The 26,180-nt window shown below is 36.5% G+C and overlaps 1 protein-coding gene across 50 annotated transcripts in view; it reads left to right on the plus strand.

Moving 5' to 3' along the window:
- tjp1b (tight junction protein 1b) overlaps positions 1–25,179 on the plus strand; it is a 200,638-nt gene extending 175,459 nt beyond the window's left edge. For 8 of the 50 annotated variants that reach the window (XM_073943313.1, XM_073943315.1, XM_073943314.1 and 5 more), the window contains 8 exons: positions 6,115–7,053; positions 8,787–8,878; positions 11,351–11,572; positions 11,653–11,792; positions 13,087–13,510; positions 16,122–16,339; positions 18,480–18,623; positions 23,479–24,750. In XM_073943313.1, coding sequence (XP_073799414.1) covers positions 6,115–7,053; positions 8,787–8,878; positions 11,351–11,572; positions 11,653–11,792; positions 13,087–13,510; positions 16,122–16,339; positions 18,480–18,623; positions 23,479–23,573 — 2,274 coding nt within the window. In that variant the 3' untranslated portion in view covers positions 23,574–24,750. Of the gene's footprint in view, positions 1–1,386; positions 1,606–6,114; positions 7,054–8,786; positions 8,879–11,350; positions 11,573–11,652; positions 11,793–13,086; positions 13,511–16,121; positions 16,340–18,479; positions 18,624–23,478 lie in introns of all 50 variants that reach the window. The other 42 variants (XM_073943319.1, XM_073943321.1, XM_073943320.1 and 39 more) reach the window with 9 other exon arrangements.
- Positions 25,180–26,180: the final 1,001 nt, after the last annotated feature.

The raw sequence follows: 26,180 nt of genomic DNA on the forward strand, positions 1-26,180 counted from the left end.
GTTGTCACTTCCCGCAGGATCATGGAGGATGTCATTAAGAAATTGGCTTTTGTTATATAAAGGGATGAAGCTCGTCTTAAGGGCTTTGTTGTTTGTTCTTAGTATAAACAGGAGACTTGCAGGATGAAAAGTAAACGTAGGAAAAACAATGTTCCTAATAAAACATGATTGTGTTTGGTTTAAAAATAATAAGAATAAAAATCAAACCATTTAATATAAATACATCTCCTGCTGGCTAAGATGATAAGACATTTTTAAAATGCTCCCCTTTAGCTGTTATACAGTAGTACACAGGGTGTCTGCGGGTTCTTAAAAAGTATTAAAAGTTGATAAATTAATTATGAGAAAATTAAGGCCTTAATCTTGTGTTTATGAGGTCTTAAATTTTGTTCAAGCGTTGTCCAAAGTGTTTGACTTCAAAAAAAGCATAAGTATATATTTTTTCCTCCTGATATTAGCAATAGCATGCTTGATCGACGTGATTGGTTCGGGGGCGGGACGTGTCCGGCCAAGCTCCTCTATCCGGGTGATCTCACGTAATTTGCGGCAAATGCAGGAAGGTGATGTGACGCTCTCAGCGTGTAGCGAAGCCATAGAGCAAAATAGACGGCGAAATGGGAAAATGCAAGTTTGCGTACTCCTGGATAAAGAAAGACGAGTTTAAACAGTAGCTGAAGCCTGTCGCTGAACACACCTACGTAATTTCTTATTTCAAGCTTTGTTTCTTCCAAGCTTATCTGAGTTCTGTTGCATGGTTGTGCTCCACTTATTTATTTAACTATAACTGTTTATTAAGTTAAAGGTGTGATACTGATTAGAACTCCAAGTGGCGATGAGGTCTTAAAATATTCTGAGAAGGTCTTTAAAAAGTCTTAAAAATGTATTGAAATTATCTTTAGGATTTCTGCATATACATATATGCAGCAGTATACCCTGGTACAACACATTTTAATGAAGAAATGTTCAATATTAGTGCAAAATTTGTAGGTTTTCAGTTTAATATGGCGATTCTTAAGTTAATTTCCTTATGTTTTGAGTTCAGGGTGCTATCTCATGTAATTAAACTGCATAATTAAAACATGAAAAAGTGCTGCACAGTAGAAAATGACCCATATACTACAACAAAACACCTGTTTTCCTTCCTTTGGGACGTTATCTGCAATATAAAGCTTCATTTTCTGCCCCAGTAGTGACTGCATTTGTAGCAGGTCTGTAAAGCTAAAATCACAGTGTTATTCTGATACACACTTACTGTGTTATGAGCAGATGCTGTTCTTTGGTTTCAGTGCTAACCAGTTAAGCTGGTGACGGATGGTTGTAGCTGCTAGTTTGTAGCTGTGCTTTTGGCAGCGTGTGTCTGTAACCTCTTTGCCCCGTCCTCCACAGCAAGCTGAGGCTGCTCTGGCCTCGCCGCCCCCTCCCTCTGCAGCGGTCCAGCCCACCGCAACACTAGCGGGTACGAACCCCGAGGAGCCGCCTGGCACCCCTCAGGCCGACTCCCTTAACAGCCCCGTCCCTGTTCCCGACCCCCAGCCCGAACCTGAGCTCGCTCAGCCCCCAACACACGACCCCCACCAGTCGCTTCCTCCTGGCCCAGATCCAAAGGTACCAGCAGCAGCACAGCCGGACGCTGGACCCGCTCACGGCCCGGTCTCTTTCTCAACTCTGCCTGCGTCTGTCACTCTTTTCTTTGACTCCTCACACTCCACTGTCTGCATGAATGCTCCGCCCACCCCACGCGTGTGCTGCGTGTGTGTTCCTCTGACTGTGTAACTGGCACACATGCACCACAGGATGACCCGGCCCCGTTGCATTATTTAGTAGAAGTGCAGTCTCCTCACATGTACTTCCTCTTGCATGGCTCCTAATTTCTGACATTTCTTTCAGCTTGTTCTGTCTGTAGTAGGGCTGGGCGATGTATTGAAGGTTTTTGAAATATTTGCGGAAAGATGCAGCTTTGTTCATTTGAATTGATTGATTTTACCGATGCGTCGCCAAAACATTGATCGATATATATTCTATCGACGAAATTCTGTCAATGCGGAAATACAATGTTTTTGTGTAAATAGGATTCGTTAATCGCCTACTTTCAAATCAAGCAGCTTATTTATTTTGGTCTTTCGCAGTTTTCCAAAATTCTTAGAAGCTCGACTTTATTTTGAACTAATAACTAATGTCAGACCCCCCCATTTTTTACAAACATGAGAGTTGTCAAAAATATCTGCTAAAGAAGCTTTATTCTTCAAGTCAGTCCAGTAGGTGTCAGTCTTACTTGGGAAAGAAACACTACACACATGCGCACACGCAAACATACAATGCTTTGCATTAGGAAGGGCTCTCTATGCCCTAATCCACTTGGAGGGTTTACTCTCCAGAGTGACCGATTTGTAGGTATTAGGGTATAGAGATGAGCCCTTCCCACTGGATTTCGCTGTGACACAAATTCATACCTGTCAACATTGGGATGTGAAAATAAGGGATATGCCCACCATGATAAGGGATCTATTTCTAAAAGTGTCGTTGACTTGAAATGGAAGAGCAACCAAAGAAATTCATATATGCAAAGAAAACAAATCAAATTAGTTTACAAATGAAGTTCTGCGTGATAAAATGCAATGATGCAAAAAAGGATTGAACACATGAAGAAAGGAAGGTGTAAAAAGGCAGAGAACGCCCAGACAGCAGCTGAAATCTCCCAGTAGTTCTTCAGCAACCCTCTGCCCTTCCTCAGTGTAAATTAATATTAGTTGCTCTAGTCCAACATCTACATTAGCAGAAGGATAAAGATTAAACCAGGGTGGACTTTTCAGCAAGACACTGATCCAAAACACAGCCAAGGAAACTCTCTTATGCTTACAGAGAAAGAAAATAAAGCTGTAGAATGGCCCAACCAATCACCTGAGGTAAATCCAATAGAAAACACAAAACAAAAATCAGATTTGATAGACAAGACCCAAAGAACCATCAAGATTTCAACACTCTGTTGAAGTCTTTGAGACAAATCATGCCTGAGCAATGCATGTATCAGTAGTTCAGGACTTTCTCCTTGTGTCACAGAACTCGTTTTTCAGATCTGTTTTTTTAATGTTTGTATTGTTTGGGTTTTTAGCAAAATCTGGTTCAATTCCATGTCAACAGCTCCTTTAGAAATATTTTTCCCAGGAAAAAACATGACCCATTCAATAATTATTTCCCCTGCTGTAATTGTTATTATTATTCATTTAGTGAAAAGCTATTTGAAACTTACTTTTTTTGTTTTGGGGTTTACCTAATGATTCTTCTGTTTGAGAGAGAATGCGTAAATCTTATGTTAGCCAACATCACCAAAAGACAAATACATTTATTTATTTTTGTTTGTCAGTTTAACTATATCGCCTGGCCCTAATCTGTAGCGATAGCCGTAAGTGTAGCGTTTGGCTTTGACCTGAATCACTCCTGTACGGACGGCTCTAGATGCACTGTAGACCTGCCACTAAATTGCAAACGGACCTTTCCCTGATTTGCAAGTATGGACTTCTGTAGTTGCATGATCATTTAACCTGCAGACAGTACTTACAGCAATGTAAAAGGAAAACCACTGGACTAATCCTGCATAATGTCTTCATAACCAACCTTCCTTTGTCCAGATGAAGACGTTATGCAAGAGCTTTTTGCGATGTTTAATGTTTAATCTGTCTTATAGGAGGCATTGGACCTTTTACAGCTCTACTGTCTTCAGGTCATACTTTGAAGCTTGATAAGGAGCCTTTCACGACATGAATGAGACATCTTTTAAGGCTTCACTTGGCCCTGTTATAAATTTATCACATTTAACTAAAGAAACTAAGTGAAGAAGGGCTTCTAATCAAACTGTAGAACTGTAGAGCTGAGTAGTAAACTGATAAGATGCTTGTTTTTATTGCATAATGATTGAATCTGTTATAGATCTTTTTTTCTGATCAAGAGTAAGTTTTATTTCAGTGCTTACAAGGCAGCACTGCTTGTATGTGTCATATTGTGGTTTAACGGGTCACGAATCTCACGGTTTGGATCATATATTTATTTTGTCTCGTATCAGACTATTTTTCGAATCAGCCAAAAGGGGGAGGAGACAAATGTAATTTGCTAAATTTATTACAAAACATTGCTAGAAACTTGGTTTTAACCAACAGAACTTGCAGAGCCTGTAGTTTTATAAAAATAAAATAAAGAAATAATCAGCTGAATAAAAATAAGTTGTAAAATATTCAGTACTGTGAAAAATTCAATGTCACTACTAATGTTGCTGATAACGCTAAATATAGAAATCTAACATTTTAATTTGTACAACCCTTATTTATTTTTAGTCTCATTTTCAATAAATGATTCGGTTATTCACTCATAAAGATTCATGTTTTATTGCTAGATGTGTCGATGAAAAATTATTCAGTGGCAATTTTTGATGGCTGGTTGTCACCTATTGTTTAAATAATGTAAGTGCAGCCTACAACTTTCACTTTTGAGCGTCAAGTTAAATGCATATGACGGTTATTTTAATCATTACCATAAACATCAGTGGATTTATCTAAACTATAAACTGTTCTCTCAGAATTTTATGTTATTTGACTGCAAATTAAAGACTCAATCTCTTTCTTGATTTTTGCATTTTTTCAAACACAGATTTGAATGCAGCGATTCAAAAGATTAATAAATGCAGATCCCCATCATTTATGTTGCGTGGTTGTTGAGATCCCGATCATTTAATGATCAAATCTGCAGCTTACACTGAATGCATTCATGCAGGCTAAACAAGTAGTGACAGAAAACACTTTTAATAACTTTAGAAACCCACTACATTTCCAACAACCTACCACAACTTTTTCCATCATCAATATATTTTACGGGAAAGCCTAAATGCTTTTGTACAAGTGATTTGAGTGATGTGAGAGGTGATTTTACAAATTTAGGATTAATCATTTAGGATAGGATAAGTAAACAAATGTATTAATCTGCGTGTCACCTGTGTTCTGAACCGTGGGTTGTGATCTGTACGAATCACGGATCGACAATGATCTGTTACACTTTAGTATCAAACATTTAAATATTCATATTTTGTTTAGAACTTTATATGCATATACATAGAGCTTTGGAAAATTCTCATTTTTTCTGGATTTTTTTTTTTTTAGGTGTGAGTAAAATGTTAAAGTTGTTTTATTCTAACATTTTTTCCATATAATGGAAGGTATTTTATTTGTTCTGTAAAAGAAAATATTGTCATTTTAGAGCTTTTGTTTTTCTGAAAATGACAATTGGTCAGAATAACAAATGCTTTTGTGATTATTACTCTAAAAATTGATTTCTTAACCCTTCTGATCAGGGGTGTCCAAACTCAGTCCTGGAGGGCCGGTGTCCTGCAGATTTGAGCTCCAACTTGCCTCAACACACCTGCAAAGATGTTTTTAGAAAGCCTCGTAAGAGCTTGATTAACTAGCCCAGGTGTGTCTGATTGGGGTTGGAACTAAACTTTGCAGGACACCGGCCCTCCAGGACCGAGTTTGGACATATCTGCTTCTGATAGTAGAACACTGGTATTGTGTCGCATTTAAAATGAATATAAACTTGCCTGAACAGATGGCATACTTGTTATTTTTACTGATTATCATTTTATACTCTAAATTACAATACTTATATTTTGAATGATTTGCAATTTTAAACGTTAGGTTGAACTATATTCTAATTCAAAACTAATTGTAAATCCTGAGAAACTGGGAATTTTCCTAAGTCATGTTTGTATTTAACAATAGAAAGCATATTAAATGTCCACTTTAATGACTTTATTTTTCAGATTAACTGTTAAAATATGAAGGCCAAAAATAGGGGGGTAAAATAATGTACCGGTGTCTCTCTAAAAAATGACTTCCACAAAAATAATGGCTTTTTGATGAGTTTATTTGCACAGCTCTCAAAGTTTGAACACTTCCTTTGCTGCCTTGCAAACACTAATTTTCCATAAGGAAACACAAACCTAGTACATCTATAATTCATTGTAGTTATTTTTATTATCAAACCCTATCTCAGCCTTGTGTTAAACTTTTGTGTGCAGTTTGAACTCCTCCAACTATCAGTCTCTCACTGCTGATGTTTTGTCCCTGACAGATGTATAAAAAGGATCTGTACAGCATGGACGAGCCGGTGCGAGTGACCCACGGCGTGAAGCCTCCCCCTCCCCAGCAGCAGCAGCAGCCTTTAGGCCCCCCAACCTCGCTCTCCTACAGCCACCAGCCTGTCTACCAGGACCAACAGCCATACCGCCAGTACGACCACCCGCCTTATGGCTATGACGGTGGCGGCTACGCACAACCAAAGCCTCACAACTACGACCCGCACCTGCACTACGACAACCGTGTGCCTCACTATAACGAGCAGTGGCCCACGTACGACCAGCAGCAGCAGCAGCAGACTTCCCCCCAGCCGCCACCTGCGTCCGGCTTCCCTCAGGGCCACCAGCCTCCGCCTCCACCACCGATGGGATATGAGCCACGCTCCCCATACGAGGACGGACCTAACAGGGATTTCAGCCCTCCTCAGTCCCAGTATGACGGTGTGTCCCCAATGGGCTACGATCACCGGCCGCGGCACCCCAAACCTGCACCGGTCCGATATGAAGAGCCTCCACCTCCACCTCCTCCGGTGTCCTACGATGCACGGTCACCTTTCGAACCCGAGCCGCATGCTTTCCCAGGCAACACACATCGCTCGCCAGACCCACCGAAACAGTATTATGGAGACGCCGCTATGAGGCCCTTGTACAACCCTGGACCTCCGAACAGAGTGTACAAACATGAGCCGGTGAACTCTGAGCCTCCTGTACCGCCTCCCAAACCTGAATCTGTCCTGTCTCCAGGAGAACCGCCCCATTCTGCAGCTTCCAAACCATTGCCGCCTCCTCCCAGAGATGATGACGATGATGATGACGATGATGATGACCCTGCCATGAAGCCCCAGTCTGTGCTCAACAGGGTCAAAATGTTCGAAAACAAACGCTCTGTGTCGGTAGACCGAGCCAAGGACGCACCTGACGTCACTGGAATTAGGGTATGTTCATTTTAAATTCATTGAAATGCCCCTAATATGTGATAATTATTTTTTGTAAGGTTGCTAATTTTCTATTTTTTATTTTAAAGTCGCCATGAAATGGAAGATTGTCCTCAACATGTACATTCACTTCAAACAGTCCTGAAATTAGAAAAAAATGTGGTGCATGATTTCATTCCTTGGAAACCAATTGGATTGTTGGAAGACAGACATTGCTAAAAAACTGAACGAAGATTGACGAGTTCAGAGTAAAAACTTAACATTAGCCTTGCCCTAAATGACTGATAGCCTCGCCCTAAATGACTGATAGCCCCGCCCTAAATGACTGATAGCCTCGCCCTAAATGACTGATAGCCCCGCCCTAAATGACTGATAGTCCTGCCCTAAATGACTGATAATCCCGCCCTAAAGGACTGATAGCCCCGCCCTAAATGACTGATAGCCCCACCCTAAAGGACGGATAGCCCCGCCCTAAATTACTGATAGTCCTTCCCTAAATGACTGATAACTCCATCCTGAAGAACTGATAGCCCCGCCCTAAATGACTGACAGCCCCACCCTAAATGACTGATAGCCCCGCCCTAAATGACTAATAGTCCCACCCTAAAGGACTGATAGCCCCATCCTAAATGACTGATAGCCCTGCCCAACATAAATAACTGATAGCCCCTCCCTAAATGACTGATAACCCCTCCCTTAATGACTGATAGCAATTTTTTAGAGCACTAATGGCCCCTCCCTAAATGATAAATAGCTCCTCCCTAAATGACTGATAGCCCCTCCCTAAATGACTGATAACCCCTCCCTTAATGACTGATAGCACTTTTCTAAAGCACTGATAGCCCCTCCCTAAATGATAAATAGCTCCTCCCTAAATGACTGATAGCCCAACCCTATATGACTTATAGCCCTGCTCTAAATGACTATTAGCCCTGCCCTAAATGACTCATAGCCCCGCCGTAAAGACATTCCATATGACCATGAAGTGGAGAAAGTAATTTTGAAGGGGAGGGTAGGTTATTGTATTTGATTAAATTTCATGTGGGCAAGTTGATTTTTACAAAATAGGCACACAGATGCATCGTTTAACACAAGAACTACTATATAAATAAAAATAAGAAGAGAATTTTTATTTCATATTGACTTTAAGGTAATTTTTTTATTTCTTGTATACTGCAGCATCAGCTCTTTTTCGCAGTGTCTGAAACAAGGATCCAATTTCTTTAAGGCCCGCCTTTTATTAGAGTTTTATCCACTGATTGGTCGGATGGCCTAGTCGGGTGTGATCGGTCAATAACTTGCAGCAGGTGTTGGAAACTAAATACCATATGTGAACCTGGACCACAAAACCATTCATAAGTGGCAATTTCTTTTAAATTGAGCTTTCTCCTTAAAGGCTGAATAAATCTATTTTCCATTGATGTATAGTTTGCTAGGAAAAGAAAATGTTTAGCTGAGGAACAATTACGGCACTGGGCATGACATAAGACTAATTTTTCTAACAACCCCCTGGAAAAATGCATAGTCTTGTCCAAATTAGGATTGTAATGTTTGAAGCATTGCAAGCCTTTTACATTCAGAAACATTACACAATACATCAAGGGTAACATCTGAACAAGTATAAAAGAGGCGTTTAAAAAAACAACTTGTAGTGATGATTGCTCAGAGGAGACACACGTCAGAGAATACCCCGATGCATCGTGTTCAAAGTGTGGATGCTCTTTGTTCTTTAGCCCACAGATCTCCCCAAACCTGCGAGCACCCCTGGACCTGTGCTCAAAGCCAACTCTCTCAGCAACCTGGAGCAGGACAAACCCTCCTACAGGTAAAACACACACTCATAGTAATGTTTGAGAACATGTCTTATGCTCAGAAAGGCTGCATTTTCCAAAAATACAGTTTAAAAAACTGTTTGTTTAGAGTGATACACCTTAAAATATAATGTTTATGAAAGCTAAATTTTCAGCAGCCATTAATCCAGTTTTCAACAACCATGTTTATGTATATTCATTGTTTTAGGATATTGCATAAAAATGTGATATGAAATTGGCAGGATGTGCATAAAATCTTAAAATGTGCATAAATGAAAGATGTGGGTTATTTTTACATAAGATCTTGTGAAAATAAACAAAGATAGGAGAATTTATTAAACAACTGATATATATTATTATATATTTGCATTTATATATATATTCTACATGTACACATTATACCATTGAATGCATCCTTACCAAAGTAAAAAAAAACACAACAGAAATGTAGATGTAAAAAGCATCAAAATATTGATGATAAAGATGATAAAGATTAATTGTGATTAATCATATCCAAAATATACTCTTGTATTCACATAATATATATATATATATATATATATATATATATATATATATATATATATATATATATATATATATATATATATATATATATATGGTTTTATGTGTACTGTGCATGCATCTTAATTTATATATTTATACAAGTGACCACAGACTTAAAGGAAAAATATCAATCTGTAAACATATTTTATACTTTAAATGAGGAAAAGAAACATGCGTTGTTTTTTGTGACCAAAAAAGTATGCGAGTTTGCAGTATACAAAACACTTTGTAGAAATTCTGTGAATTAAACTGCACAACCTAAAAAAAGGAGAAGAGTTGACTCAATAAAACAAACACCATTGATTTGATTTGATTTAATAATTTTGCATTTATAAGGGAAAAACTTTGTTATAGATGTGACATCTCTGCGTTATGGATGTGACTGATGTAAATATGCTATTCACGTGACTTTGGTAAATCAAATATAATTGTATAAAAATATTGACAGAGACATTTTTGAGTATTTTACTGTACTGTAAAATACAAAAAAAAAACATAGAAACGGTTATGATATTTTGATGAAAACTTCATATTTTTTTTATGGCAAGGTTGACATTTGCATGGAATTGCTTTTATTTATATATATATATATCCCGAATTATTAGGCCCTGTTTATTTTTTTCAACACATTTCTTAATATAATAGTTTTAATAAGTCATTTTTAATAACTGATTTATTTTATCTTTGCCATGATGAAAGTAAATAATATTTGGCTAGATATTTTTCAAGACACTTCTATACAGCTTAAAGTGACATTTAAAGGCTTAACTAGGTTTATTAGGTTAACTAGGCAGGTTAGGGTAATTAGGCAAGTTATTGTATAATGATGGTTTGTTCTTCTGTAGACTATCGAGAAAAAAAATCTAGCTTAAAGGGGCTAATGATTTTGATCTTAAAATGGTGTTTAAAAAATTAAAAGCTGCTTTTATTCTAGCCGAAATGAAACAAATAAGACTTTCTCTAGAAGAAAAAAATATTATCAAACATACTGAGAAAATTTCCTTGCTCTGTTAAACATCATTGAAAAATAATTTTTTTAAAAAGAGAAAAAAAAGGAAAAGGGGGGCTAATAATTTCAACTGTGTGCATATATATATATATATATATATATATATATATATATATATATATATATATATATATATATATATATATATATATATATATATATATATATATATATATGTATGTGTGTGTGTGTGTATGTGTGTGTGTATGTGGGTTTCCTCCGGGTGCTCCGGTTTCCCCCACTGTCCAAAGACATGTGGTACAGGTGAATTGGGTAAGCTAAATTGTCAGTAGTGTATGAGTGTAAATGAGTGCGTATGGATGTTTCCCAGAGATGGGTTGCAGCCGGAAGGGTGCATAAAAACATGTGGTGAATAAGTTGGTGGTTCATTCTGCTGTGGCAACTCTGGATTAATAAAGGGACTAAACAGAAAAGAAAATGAATGAATGAATATAGAGAAGATGTTTCTAAATTAAATATTTATATAGAATATCAGTTATATAAATATGTAAATATTTTGATATTAAATAATATAAATATTTTATTTATGTACATTTTATTTCGTTGTAGACTATATTTATGCACAGTAAGTGCACACACATTATGTAAATACACACATCATGTAAATATGTACATTTCAGAGATTTAGCTAGAGAATGGGAACTGTGTAGTAAAGATGTAAATGTTACTTTGCATTGCCACAAAAGGTTTTGAAATGTGTGATATATAGTTGCATTCTCTTTCTCCCCACTCTTCTACACCATATTCACCCATCAGTCATGTATTGTTAGTGGAGTGTGCTCATGTAATCCTGTAGTGCCCTCTGCTGGCTGATCGTACTTTCTGGAAAGCATCATTAGATGTTACATAACATTTTGATCTTCTGCTGATGTTCCTGCTGTTTTCGTAGAGCTCCAGAGCCGCAGAAACCTCAGACGCGTGTTGGGGACGATGTGGTTCGCTCCAACCACTACGACCCTGATGATGATGAAGAGTACTACAGAAAACAGCTCTCATTTTTCGACCGCCGCAGTTTCGACAGTAAGGTCATGAATCCACCCAGCGCTGGAGTAAACCGCTTCCATGAGCCGCCCAAACCACCCCAGACACAGATCGCTTATCCTTTCGCTAGGTAAAGGCCAGACAGGATATACTGTACATGTGTTTGTGTTGATGTTGATGAATGCATCACATCTACTGTTTCTGCTTCAGGACGGAGTCTGTGGAGAAGGTGAGTCCTGTGGACAAGAGATACGAGCCTCTGCCGCCAGTCAACCCTTCACCTGCTCCATACAGCCAGAACACACCTGTCGCTCCGCCCACATCCCTGCCCAAACTCACCAACATCGAGGGTAACAAGAGACTTTTTGTTTTGTTTTGTTTTGTTTTGTTTTGTTTTGTTTTGTTTTGTTTTGTTTTGTGTTGTGTTGTGTTGTGTTGTGTTGTGTTTTGGTTTTGTTTTGTTTGGTTTTGTGGTCTGTTGTTTTATTTATTTTTGTTGTTTTGTTTTTTGTTTTGGTTTTGATTTGGTGTTTTATTAATTTTTTTGTTGTTTTGTTTTGTTTTTTGGTTTGTTTTTTGTTTTGGTTTAGCATTTTATTTATTCATTTTTTCTGTTTTGGTTTGTTTTGTTTATGTTTTGTTTGTTTATTTTTTCTGTTTGTTTTCATTTGGGTGTTTAAGTTTGGTTTGGTGTTTTTTTTTTGGTTTGGTCTTTTATTTATTCATTTATTTATTTTTGTTTTATTTTTTGTTTTGGTGTTTTATTTATTTATTTATTTTATGTTTTCTGTTTTGTTGTGTTTTGGTTTGGTGTTTTATTTATTTGTTTATTTATTCATTTAATTTTTTCTGTTTTGTTGTGTTTTGGTTTTGTGTTTTGGTTTTGTGTTTTTCTGTTTTGTTTTGATTTGTGTGTTTTAGTTTGTGGTTTGGTTGTATTGGTTTGGTGTTTTATTTATTTATTTATTTTGTTTGTTTTTTGTTTTGGTTCGGTGTTTTGTTTTCTTTTGTCCCCTAATAGTACAAACTATTTTTTCTTACAGTGACTACTTGCATATGTGTTTTATTTTTTTCATTTAAATAAAAAAAAAACGTATTCTTTTAACCTTGCAAACATGAACCTCATTGGATGTTTTGTATAATTTTATACTGTTTAAGTCCACAAATCTAAATAAAAACCAAAAATAAAAACTATTCATTTTTAATTCTTAATTATATAATTAACTAACATTTAACAAAAAAACTATATTTTAAACACCATAAATAATTAAATAAAACATTTCTTCAGACTTCTTTTCAATAAAAGGCCTTAAATATAGCATTTTATACATCCTTAATAAACAATATTTTCACTCTAATTGCATATAAAAAAATGTTTCATAAGTGATTTCACATATTCTTTTAGTATTTGGGAATAAATTTCTTGACTTTCTAATGTTAATTTTTATACATGTAATATCATACATATATCTAACACATATTTGTTATGCTGTTTTTGTAAGTAAAATAATAAAATCCCTATGAATTCAATTTACAACTCTTACATCAATGCCTTTACAGGATAAATGTTTTGATTTTGATACAGTAGCAAAAACTGAATGCAATGTTTTTTATAAAATATATGCATCATCATTTATCTCCCAGTGAACTCTCTGCCAGATCCTCACAGCTCTCCCAAAGCCAAACCGGACCTGTCTGCTCTGAGAGCTCCGACCCGGGACGAGCCCATCCAGAGCAGCTACTTGCCCCCCAAGTCCACCATCAATGGCATGGATGCTCCTCCCAAAACACTCGGCGTGCCGACCAGCTACAACCGCTACGTCCCCAAGCCTTACACCAGCTCGGCGCGACCCTTCGAGCGCAAGTTCGAGAGTCCGAAATTCAACCACAACCTGCTTCCCAACGACACGCAGTCCAAACCCAGTGTCAACAACAACCTGAAGCCTCAGATCTCCCCACAACCCCAGGACACGGACAGCGGCGTCGACACCTTCACTCGCACCATGGACAACAGGCCAAAATATCAGCACAACAACATCAACGCCATTCCCAAAGCCGTCCCAGTCAGGTAAGAGGATCCTTGTGTGCTGTTCATATTTATTTAAGTTAGCTGCTCCATTTTGGGGTTTTTACTTCAATAATATCCACAATTTTGTTTTTAAATACTCAACACATGTTTACTTTATGCCAATATCAAGCAATATAAACAACATATATGGTTAATATTGTCCATTTACCTATGATGTAGATCACATATGAATTAGTGCTATTGTTTTTCCCCTATCAGCACCATTGCCTTTTTTCATGCCAGCCTGTACATCTGAATTTGACTGTGTATGGTGTACTTATTGCGCTTAACGCATGTATAGCCTACTGTGTATACTCTCCGTAGAGTTAAAGTTTCCAGGACCTTCAAGTTTGTGTCACACTTTACGTTGTGGCCTTTACTAATATATTTACTTACTCTAAAATTAATTATTTATTACACTGTACTAATTGTGGAAATACAGGTTTTTACATTGTTTTTATAATTGATTAAATATCTGCATAATTACATCTGTAACTTATTTCTGTAATTACATTGTTGACCATCACTTATACTTTAACCCACACTTAACCAAACCCTACTGTTCCTAACCCTACCCCACTTCAAGAGCACCAGAAGTCCTCTGCAATACATTATGAACACTTTAAGTACATTGTGTTTAATTGTTGATGTACAGTGCTCCGCATATACAAGTACACTCTTTACAAATCTATCTTCATTCATTCATTCATTCATTTTCTTGTCGGCTTAATCCCTTTATTAATCCGAGGTCGCCACAGCGGAATGAACCGCCAACTCATCCAGCAAGTTTTTACGCAGCGCATGTCCTTCCAGCCGCAACCCATCTCTGGGAAACATCCACACACACATTCACACACACTACGCACAATTTAGCCTACCCAATTCACCTGTACCGCATGTCTTTGGACTGTGGGGGAAACCGGAGCACCCGGAGGAAGCCCACGCGAAGGCAGGGAGAACATGCAAACTCCACACAAAAACGCCAACTGAGCCGAGGTTCGAACCAGCAACTTTCTTGCTGTGAGGCGACAGCACTACCTACTGCGCCACTGCCTCGCCCCAAATCTATCTTTTACCTCCATATTTTTAGTAGGAAGCACCACAATGTTATATTTGTGCATATATATTTGATTAGTCGGTACAGAAGCCAAATCTGAAGCTAATCTAACTAAATAACTTACAGTACGATAATGGTCCAGCAACTAGTACACCCAAATTTTTATGTTATAGAAAAATATTAGATACATAAAGTGTGTAGCCTCGAGCATGTCTGGATTGTTTGTAGGGGTGCACAATATATTGTTTCTGTTTAATGGAAAGAGGATTTCCTTAACACATTTCTAAACAATAGTTTTAATAACTCATCTCTAATAACTGATTTGTTTTATCTTTGTCATGATGACAGTAAATAATATTTGACTAGATATTTTTCAAGACACTTCTATACAGCTTAAAGTGACATTTACATGCCTAACTAGGTTAATTAGGGTAACTAAGCAGGTTAGGGTAATTAGGCAAGTTATTGTATAACGATGGTTTGTTCTGTAGACTATCGAAAAAAATAGCTTAAAGGGGCTAATAATTTTAATTAGCTGGCTTGCATTTATTGCATATGCAAAAATTAAATAATAATGTAAATTAGCAGTATTATTAGACATTTGTCATTAAAATTAGGTCATAGTTTGCTGCCAAACATCTTGCTTCTTGGAAATGGCCATCTTTGCTCAGCATCAGGAGCATAGAAGCAAGATATTGGGTGGCAAACTATGACCTTATTTTAATGACAAATGTCTAATAATACTGCTAATTTACATTTTTATTAACTTACATTTTTATTGATTTAATTAACTTTTATTGTTTTTTTATTTATGCATATGCAATGAACGTAAACCTGCTAACTGTGTGTGGTTCAAATGATAGAATATGTAAACTTAGCTTATATATAATTAAATAATAATAATTTAAACCCTGGAGCTGATCCGCAGAGGACTGTTATTTAGAGGGCAACATCACAAGCTGAGATTTAGTTGACTAATCAGAGGAAAATTGGCGTGTGTGTGATGAATTTTAAAGAGGTTTATCCGTTTTCTTACCCTGAACCAAAAACGTACTTAGACCCACATTGCAGAATCTGCAAGGTCACTTCAGTTTAAGTTTATTTATCTGTTAGCAGATTTGAGTGGGATTATAATAGACCAGGAACCACATCGTGAAGTTTAACCTTATTAAAGTAAACGTTTTTTCATTTGTTTTGTTTTGTTTTTAAGGCCTGTGAATATGAAATTTCAAGTGTGTATAAGAAATTATAACATTTTAACAAAGATTATTTTTTTACACAATGAAGACTATGCAGTTTTATTTATTGACATTTAACAATTTTATTTCTGTACCTGTATATTGTAATAATCATTCCAGCGAACCGCAAAACAATTTTTGTTTGACTTATGCACATTATCTATCCTACAAAATCTAAACTGAGCTATTCAATATCATATTCATATCGCAGAAAAACAAATTGCAATGTTTCTTATTTCTTATATCATGCAGGCCTAATTGTTTGTTTTCTTTATTTTACAGAACAACTAATGCTTGTCTGCTGTCTGTTTTCTAGCCCCAGTGCACTGGATGATGATGAAGAAGATGAGGGACACACAGTTGTGGCCACGGCGCGGGGCATCTTTAACTGTAATGGCGGGGTGTTGAGCTCTATAGAGACGGGCGTCAGCATCATTATCCCACAGGGAGCCATTCCTGATAGTGTGGAGCAGGAGATCTACTTCAAAGTGTGCCGGGACAACAGCATCCTGCCTCCTCTGGATAAGGAGAAAGGTCTGATTGCATCGTTTCTAAAGTTTTTCATTTGTTTTTAACACTTTGCACATCAAGTAAAGCATTTCTGGACAAAACTGCCTTAGAAAAAGATGAAAATCTAGCTAAAGAGACGAAGAAAAAAAGCATTGCGTGGGAACTAACATTTGCAATAATACCTTTGGCCTCTTATTAGTATGAGCAAATATATATATAATAAAAAGTTATCTGATCACTACTATACTTTAGTGAAAAGGTAAATGAAACAACATGAGGCATGCATGTAAACACTAACAAACAGAAGTTCTGTGCAGAAATTATTTATACAGATTCACTTGGTTTTGCCTGAATTTAGTGCTTGATGAAAGTGTATTATAGACATGAAAATGATGTTAAACTTAAATAAATGCCAATCTTCAATGCGTTGGTGCATATATTTAAGCTTTGTCTCGTTTTAAAGCAGATACACAAATGTGGCTTTGTGTAAGTAATAAAACAGCTAATGTATATTTTATTATATTGCATAAAATATGCATTTTACGAAACACTTTTTAGCCTATAATTGACAGAAAATCTAAGATAAGTATCTGAACAAATTATATTCCAAATTTATCAACAAAAAGAAAGCTTTCAGTAAGATTTAGTTTGACCGCAGTACCAAACATGACCACCACATGACCTCCAGTTTCCATTGGACACCATGCAAGGGCGCCCCCTGGGTTTTGAGGAATATGAACTCTATATTTGAGGATTCTTGACAATATTTGTAAAGCAGATGTAAAATTCTGAAGTTCTATGGTGTGTTTGATGGTATTTTATTAGTATTTAGCCTCTACAAACATCTAAAGAATGTTTACATGTGGATTGCTGTAGCAAAGTAATGCTTTACGATTCTGTATTAGTTTTGCAAATTAATGAATAACTCAGTAAATGTAATCTATCAAAAATCAGTCACCAGATATGGGACTATCAATATAAAGCTATCAAATGAAATACAGTCAGTCATGATTGCTTTTAGACAACAATATCATGCTTTAAGAATGTAAGTGTAAATGGTCCCACAGGTTGTAGCATGACTGTAAATGTGTTTTTAGTCTATAACTCTTACTACGTAACAAAAAATAGTGGTGAAATATGATAATATAGTCATATACAGGGTTCATACGGTCATGGAAAACCTGACATGGCATTTTCCAGAATATGAATATGAATATGAATATGAAACGGAAAAAGTCATGGAAATTACATTTACATTTAGTCATTTAGCAGTCGTTTTTGTCCAAAGTGACTTAAGCTGCTTTCACACTAGCGCTTGTGCTTGTGAAATTCTGTTGTACGGCTTTGCGAAAAGGGGCTGCGTTAAACAATATGATCAGACATTAATAAAAGTGGGCCATTGCTCCATATTTCAAATGATCTTCTATTGGTCTAACGCAATCAGGTGAGGCAATTTCGCTAGTAAGAATTGACCAAGCTTGAACTTTTGAATGCAGTGAAATGCGACACTTGTGCTTGAGTTTCTGGTCTGCTGCATTCACATTCCTATAAATGGAAGTCTATGAAGCGAAGTGCTGTGCGATTGTGGCTTTACAATAGAAGTAACTTTACCTACTATTACTAGTTTAACCAACTATTACACTATTACTATTACACTATCTAAAATTAGCTTGACAAATATCTGTTACATAAACATTACATGAAACATTAGGTCATGACAATTGACTTGCAAGTGCTGGAAAAGTGCTGATTGCTTTTAGACTACAATATTATGGTTTAAGAATGTAAGTGTAAATGGTCCCACAGGTTGTAGCATGACAATACATGTGTTTTTAATCTATAACTCTTCCTATGTATGAAATAAAGTGGTAAAATATGATAATATTGTAATATAGTAAGTCATAATTGCTTATAGATTACAATATTATGACTTAAAAATGTAACAGTGAATGTGTTTTAATCTATTACCCGTCCTACATAACTAAAAACAGAAGATCTTTCTAATAGTATATATAGTTTGTCGTGATTAGATCAAGATTTAATTGCAATAAACTTGCATATCCCGGTGGTGGTAACACGGGTCCTATGATGAATAGCCTGTAATGTTGTTAGCTGTGATATGCATGTGTGATGGACACTGATGTGCCATGTTTTGCTCTTTCAGGTGAAACTCTGCTGAGTCCGCTGGTGATGTGTGGTCCTCACGGCCTGAAGTTCCTGAAGCCTGTGGAGCTGCGCTTGCCACACTGTGCGTCTATGACCCCTGATGGTTGGTCTTTTGCTCTAAAATCCTCCGACTCCTCGTCGGGTACGCTGTCCTTTCTCTCTGTCCTTTCATGGGTCTTTTGGGATCGGGATTGGAGCTGTTTGGAAGAGGCTTTGCTCACGCTTTTGTTTCATTTTCTGGCTTACCGTCACACTCTGATCGCGTGAAGCTTTAAAGGGATAGTTCACCCAAAACTGACAATTTCCCCACACTAGAGGGATGTTTTATGAATTTCTTTCTCCTGTTGAACACAAAACAAGATATTCTGAAACACATTAGGGGGCAAAACCAATAAATACAATGAGGGTCAACGGCTCTTTAATATTCTTCAGAATATCTTCCTTTGTGTTTAACTGAAGAAAGACACTCAGCTGGCTTTTGAGTAAGTCGAGATGAGTAAATGATGACAGATTTGATGGTTTTGAGTGAACCGTCTCTTTAAATGTGCAGTCTGTGGACTCGCTCAGCTTTTCATCCTCTTATCAGCAGACTCAATCACTGCAGATGATTAACCCTTTATCAAGAAACATATATCATAACTTCACTGTTTTATTTGTGTTTAAAAAACTTTAGAAGTCTTGAAATTCTTGATAACATTTTTTACAAATATTTATATAAATATTTATTATATATTTATATTTCCCTAAGTAAAAAAACCCATAGTAAAATAAGCACAAGAGTCAAGCAGAGGGGAAAAGAAAGCATGTGGAAAATGTCCCTTTATTTCCTTTTATCATTGAAGTTATTTTTAATAATAGTAAAAATTGTGAAACATGTTCATAATCAAATTTTCTTTCATACTCCCACATTCTTCAAACTATCTTCTTTTTTTGTTAGACGTAAATGAGAAGCTCTCTTTACAATGTGACTCGGTGTAAGAATGTTTTATTTTGTGATGGTCAACATTACATAATTATACAAGAAATAAGGATGGCGGATGTTAAATAATAAAGAAAAATAATAATATTAATGCAAGTTTTGGGAGTAACCACAACCAAATCTGCATGTGATGTGGTATTTAAAGACTGAAATTGAGATTCATGGATGCTAACAAATGAACATCTTTGATATTTTTGATGAAATTTTATCTGGGAGTAAATTTAGTTGTCAGTCATGCTAATAATCATCACAACTGAATTGAAGGGTAAGAAAAAAACAAAAAAATATGGCTTCAACTACATATATACATCAACAAAATAAGAGAGATCATTTATTTAACATGTTATGCAACTGGATTTACTACGGTAGGTTTTTGTTTGGGTGAAATGTTAATGTTTTTTTTTTTTTTTTTAAAGGTTTGATGACATTTCTTCCAAATTTCAAATACAAATATGGTCATTTATTTAGCTTTTTTAATCAGATTAATTTCAGTTTTTTTTTTTTTTTGTTCTGTGGAACTTTTTGTTCTACTAAAATGTTGATTTCTTTACTCTTCTGGAGTTAAAGCACAGCTATAGTTCACCACCCTTTTCCCATCATCATTATATTTGACCGGGAAGACAAAACGCTTCCAACATGTGACTTGAATGATGCCGGGAGGCTTTTCCAGTGGTCCATTCTTCATACAGTAGCTTGCTTAAATGATCTAAGATGATTTGGCAGATCCTGGATCTTTTAATCTTGATTCTTCAAACAAGTTCGCTAATCAGATTAGAATGTCTGGATGAACTGATCTGAGATCGCTGCGTGTGTTGTGAAGGACAGATCTATCAATCCTCTAAATCAGGGGTCACCAATCTCGGTCCTGGAGGGCCGGTGTCCCTGCAGGGTTTAGCTCCAACTTGCCTCAACACACCTGCCTGGATGATTCAAGTATACCTCGTAAGACCTTGATTAGCTTGTTCAGGTGTGTTTGATTAGGGTTGAAGCTAAAATCTGCAGGACACCGGCCCTCCAGGAGTAAGTTTGGTGACCACTGCTCTAAATCATGCTCAGCAATGCAATGATTGGCTGACAGCACAACAGCGTAATGACATCATCTGATTAATATTCATTTATCCATGTGAGCAAAATTTCATCAAATTTGTAGTAAACGGTTTGTTAAATATGATACACAATAACTTTACACCTTGTTGTGGGCTGCATTTTTGGCCCTTTCATGTGTCAATTTACAGTTAAAGCGGATTTTCCTTGTTATAGTAGCCATAGTAGTATTATATTAGCTGGGTTTTTAATTGCTGTAAAGAATAACTGGATGTTTACAAAAGCATTTTGATATGGTAAAGGCGTCTGCAACTTTTGTTGAGCATCAAATCACCGGCATATTAACTGTCAAAACATGATTACGACTGCATAAATGTATTATTGCTTTTTAAAAGTCGCATATTGTGCATGTCTATTATCATACACAAATTGTATTAAAGCGATCTAAAAGGTTAATACTGATAAGTTTTCTCTTTGCACCACCAGGTGGCCTAGTCCTCGGGTCTTGTGCGTGCTGAAATGTGGGTCATGATCATCACGGATCAAATGTGATCTGTTACACCCCTTAATTGTTGTGTCTGAAAATAAATATCAATATGTAATTTCAGAGATATTAATTTTTATTGTTTTAGACACAACAATAGCAGTAAAAACACCTTTTAATTATTTTATGCAAACCAAAAAATGCCAATATTTCTATTTTAACTTGGAAGTAGTGCTAGGCGATGAATATATCGTTTAACATTTTAACTCTATTTACAATTAATATGCGAGTATTTTATTTATTCATTCATTTTTTTGCCCTCATAGTTCACGGACAAGTTTTTTATATAAAATACGTTCACATGTTACAGGTGTGAGATATTTAAATGCAGCGTGCATTACTTGACTTTAAAATGAAGGAAACACACACTATCGACTATCTATGGTTATTTATTGAACATCATCGTCGAACAACTGAAATTAAAACGCACACTGCGTAAATAACTTGCACTTTTGGAAACAAAATAAATTATTTTCAATGTTTTTTATATTAAAAGTAGAAAATAAGCAGGATCTCTTCTAGATAAAATAACTCTTGCTTATCCTGTAACATATTTTAAGCACTGCATTTCTTGCATTTTCTGAAAACAAATATTTTAATGTCAATAATAAGTTTAATGTAATAATAAATATGCCGTCTAAAGGCATCTCTGGCGCAGCTTTCAATCATCGTCAGTGAAGTGCAAAATAAGAACGAGTCCATTGTCCTGTTCGACCAGAGATCAGATGCGACTGCAAAGTGGTCACGGAAGTATAAACCAGCCTAACAGCAAGGTCATGTGACTCCACATGCAGTAGGGATTGAAAAAATGGACCAGGAAAAATTTGATCGATTATAGGTCGATTTCAATGACTTTTGGATTAATCGACCAGCCCTAATTGGAAGAATTGTCATCAGTCCCCATTTCAGAGCTATTTTCCTCTCTCACAGCTAAGTGAAGTGTGTAAATATGGGTGAAATGATGCTGTATCGTCATTGAGTGTAATGAATGTATTTAGTTTAAAACTAGGCAACATATTCTGACCTGCATTATATCCAATATATGAAAGAGCAAGTGATCAAATGGAGTTAAATTTGATCTGATTATAAATGTATTGCTGACAAATTAATTATAGTACAAGTATATTGGGGCTGTGCTGTGATCATTAAACTATTTTAAAGGGATAGTTCACCCAAAAAAAGTATTTCTGTCATTATTTCCTCTTGTTCAAAACCTGATTGATTTTATTTATTTTGTTCAGCAAAAAAAGATTGTTTGAATAATGCTGTAAACCTGTAACCATTGACTTCAAAAGTACTCTACCTGACAAAAGTCTTGTCTTTGATCTCACTTGTAAGAGCAACAAATAATAGCTTGACTTCTAGTTGATCATCTGGAAAAGTGGCAGAAGGTGGATTTGTCAGATGAATCATCTGTTGAACTGCATCCCAATCATCACAATACTGCAGAAGACCTGCTGGAACCCACATGGACCCAAGATTCTCACAGAAATCAGTCAAGTTTGGTGAAGGGAAAATCAGGGTTTAGGGTTACATTTAGTGCGAGAGATCTGCAGAGTAGATGGCAACATCAACAGCCTGAGATATCAAGACATCTTTGCTGCGCATTACATTACAAACCACAGGAGGAGACAGATAATTCTTCAGCAGGAGAGCGCTCCTTCTCATACTTCAGCCTCCACATCAAAACTGATGAAAACAAAGAAGGTCAAGGTGCTCCAGGATTGGCCAGCCCAATCACCAGACATGAACATTATTGAGCATGTCTGGGGTAAGAAGGAGGAGGCATTGAAGATGAATCCAAAGGCTCTTGATGAACTCTGGGAGTCCTGCAGGAACTCTTTCTTTGCCATTCCAGATGACTTTATTAATCAGTGATTTGAGTGATTGCAGAGATGTATGGATGCAGTCCTCCAAGCTCATAATGGAGTCAGACACAATATTCATTCTGTCTTCACTGCAGCATGACTTTATATTCTATACTGGACATCATTTCTGCTAAGTAACAAGACTTTTGTCTGAGCAAAGTCAGACCTTACTGTCCTAATTAAATCGTTTAATAATCAAGGCATGATTATATTATATTTTGGTAAAATTTGCATAATCTAGAGGCCTTTGTCTTTCATATGAGCCACTTCTGATACCAAATGATCAACTAGAAGTCAACTTATTATTTGCTGTTCCTAGAACTTGCCTAGTACTACCTGACAAAAGTCTTGTCGACTATCCAAGTTCATGCTCACAGTTTTTCAGCATTTTCAAAATATCTTCTTTTGCGTTGAACAGAAGAAACTCATAATCTTCAGGATGAGTAAATAATTAGTAAATGTTGAAAGCCATTTTACCGTCTGTGTTCTGTAAGTCATGGTGTAACTCTGTGATATGCGTGTAGTTTTGTTCCTCATGATCCCGCTCTGGCTGTATCCACAGGTGACCCCAAATGCTGGCAAAACAAGTGTCTACCAGGAGACCCCAATTACCTGGTGGGCGCAAACTGTGTGTCTGTGCTGATCGACCACTTCTGAAGAGAGAAACAGCTGGTCTGTTCCTGAAGGCTCGCATTATCAAGTATTATTTCTGTCCTCTTTCTCAGAAAAACGTGGAGGATGTGACTGGCTGCGGAGCGCTTTCCTATTCCCTTTTCTCTCTCTCCCTCTTTTTTTTTTTTTTTTTGGGTTCAGTTTTGCCTTTTTCTTTACCTTTTGGTGCTTGAAGACTTGCAAAAAATTACTGAATAAATAAATGAGTAAATAAATGAAGGAATGGAACTGCTAATGGGATGCATGACCTGTGCCACAGACGCTGGGAAAAATAATTAGAAAAAGCTGGAACGCAAGCGCGGGGGGAAACGGACGGATGATGAATTAGTTTTGCGTGAGACGTACTTGATGTGCAGAGAAGTTGCTGTATGTGTGAGTTTGGTCATGTGGAATCGCCGTGATGAAAAGCATGTCGCTCTCTGGATATTGAAGATGTTTTTATTTTTACTTGAGTTGTTTTGTGGAAGATCTGTGACTGTTGCACTCGTCTGCTCATGGACTTCCCCTCCGGCTATGAAGAAAATGAAAAACTCCAGAAAAGAAAAGAAAAAATGGGCTCTTTCTCTCAACCTTTTGAAGCGATCTTTTCTAGCGATGTTTTACCGTAGATAAACACTGACTGTGGTTTTCCGAAACTCCTGCTGTCTAGAGATCTATGCATGTGCTATGACTCAGGTCCAAACGCCTGCTACTAAGTTGAGTACACGAACCTACCCATCATACACTGCAAGCAGTGATGCCTTATCTGCATTTTCTTTTTGTTACTTTCGACCCGAAGCAAACGTCACACTTGGGTTACGGAGGGAAGTTATGAAGGACGGTATTTAGCACACAACTAACGAACAGGTCTGCTTTTTCACCCGCTATGCATATGAAGTCAAAGAATATACCAGAAGACTAGGATATGTTTCAATTACCGCTGTAAATATTGTGCTAGCATATGGCCTTGGTTCGCTGTAAATGACTTTTCTACATCTTTGTTATTTTGTATAAAAAAAATTAAAAAAACGTAACGGGGAAGAAAAAAACGTTTCTTAACAAAAAAAAAAAGAGGAAGACTCTAACATTGGTTATGTTTGTATTCCGGTTATACTTCTGAGCCTTGGAATTTAGCAGTACGGAGAAGATTTAAACCAATAAAAACAAAACAAAAACTAAAAAACGTAAATAATAAATGCAACGAAAAAGACGTTATCTTTTATACCAACGACGCGCGTATATATATAAATATATATAAACGAACACACTACTTAATGGCATTTTTAAACCGTTCCAGAACATTTTTATGATTTACAAACTAGAGACGTGCTCGCTTTCAATAATTTATGGACTCGCTTTGGAGGGCGAACCCTGATTTATTTGTGATACTGGATGCTGTATTGTGTGCCCTGAAATGTATTTTTGTACTAATAGACAGTTTATTAAGGCACATCAGTACCACTTTGTTTTGATATGACGACGTACGCGGCTTCATCCCGGGTTTCGTTTAGTTTCTTTTTGTGTGGCGACATTATGATTTTGTTTTCTTTGCAGCACATTTCTAACGTATACAACTGTATTAATAAATAAATTCATTTTTCAATAAGAACAATCTGAGGGTTTCTTTATTTTATTTTATTGATTGCCTCGTGTGGATTGTGAAATGTGGAGAGATGTCGTTGACCGTGGTGGTTTCTGGTACAGAAGGAAACTGGTTCAGTTGGGTTTGTGCTTTCTGCAAGTGTTTGTTTGAGCTCAGAGGTCGTGAGTTTTGAACTTTCACCCAGTTTGGACAGATACTGCAGCTGATTAGCTCTGAAACAGCGCCGGCTTTATTCAGCTCATTGTGTCAGCAGATCGAGTTCTCAGCTCGTGAAGCAGAAAACGCTGAGTCATGAGGACAAATATTGCACTGGGACAAATGTAATTAAAGGTTAACTTGTGTTTGAGTCGCAGATAAATGTGGGCTGAAATACTATAGTGTTTGATTGGCCTTTGACGTTATCGAAGAGCACAGGAAGTACATTTTAGCCCTCAAAGTGCAATGAAATCTGCTTTCAGGGTTCAGTTAAACCTATAAAAAGTTTATTTTTATAAACTTCATATTTTTCACTGACTAAAGCCTAGTTATATCTGATCTGCAGATGTGGGCGAATTAATGAATGTTTGGCTTATATATATATATTATATATATACATATACATACACACACACACACACACACACACACACACACACACTCACTCATGCATACATATACACTAGCGGTCAAAAGTTTGGGGTCAGTAGGATTTTTAAATGTTTTAAAATAAGCTTCTCCTGCTCAACAAGGCTGCATTTATTTAATCAACAGTACAGTATAAATAGTGAAATGTTGCTGCAGTATTAAATAACTGCTCAAAAGTAGTTCACCATTTTTTTTAATCATTTATTCCAGTGATTTTGATTAATTTCCGCTTCATTACTCCAGTCTTCAGTCACATGATCCTTCAGAAATCACTCTAATATGTTTTGTTGTTATTATTATAATTATTATTGTTGATTGTAACAGTAATAAAAGCAACAATGACTAGAGTAATAATTTCACTTGAAACGACATACAGTAATTATTTA

This window comes from Danio rerio, chromosome 25 (genome assembly GCF_049306965.1).
Source record: "Danio rerio strain Tuebingen ecotype United States chromosome 25, GRCz12tu, whole genome shotgun sequence".
NCBI lineage: Eukaryota > Metazoa > Chordata > Actinopteri > Cypriniformes > Danionidae > Danio > Danio rerio.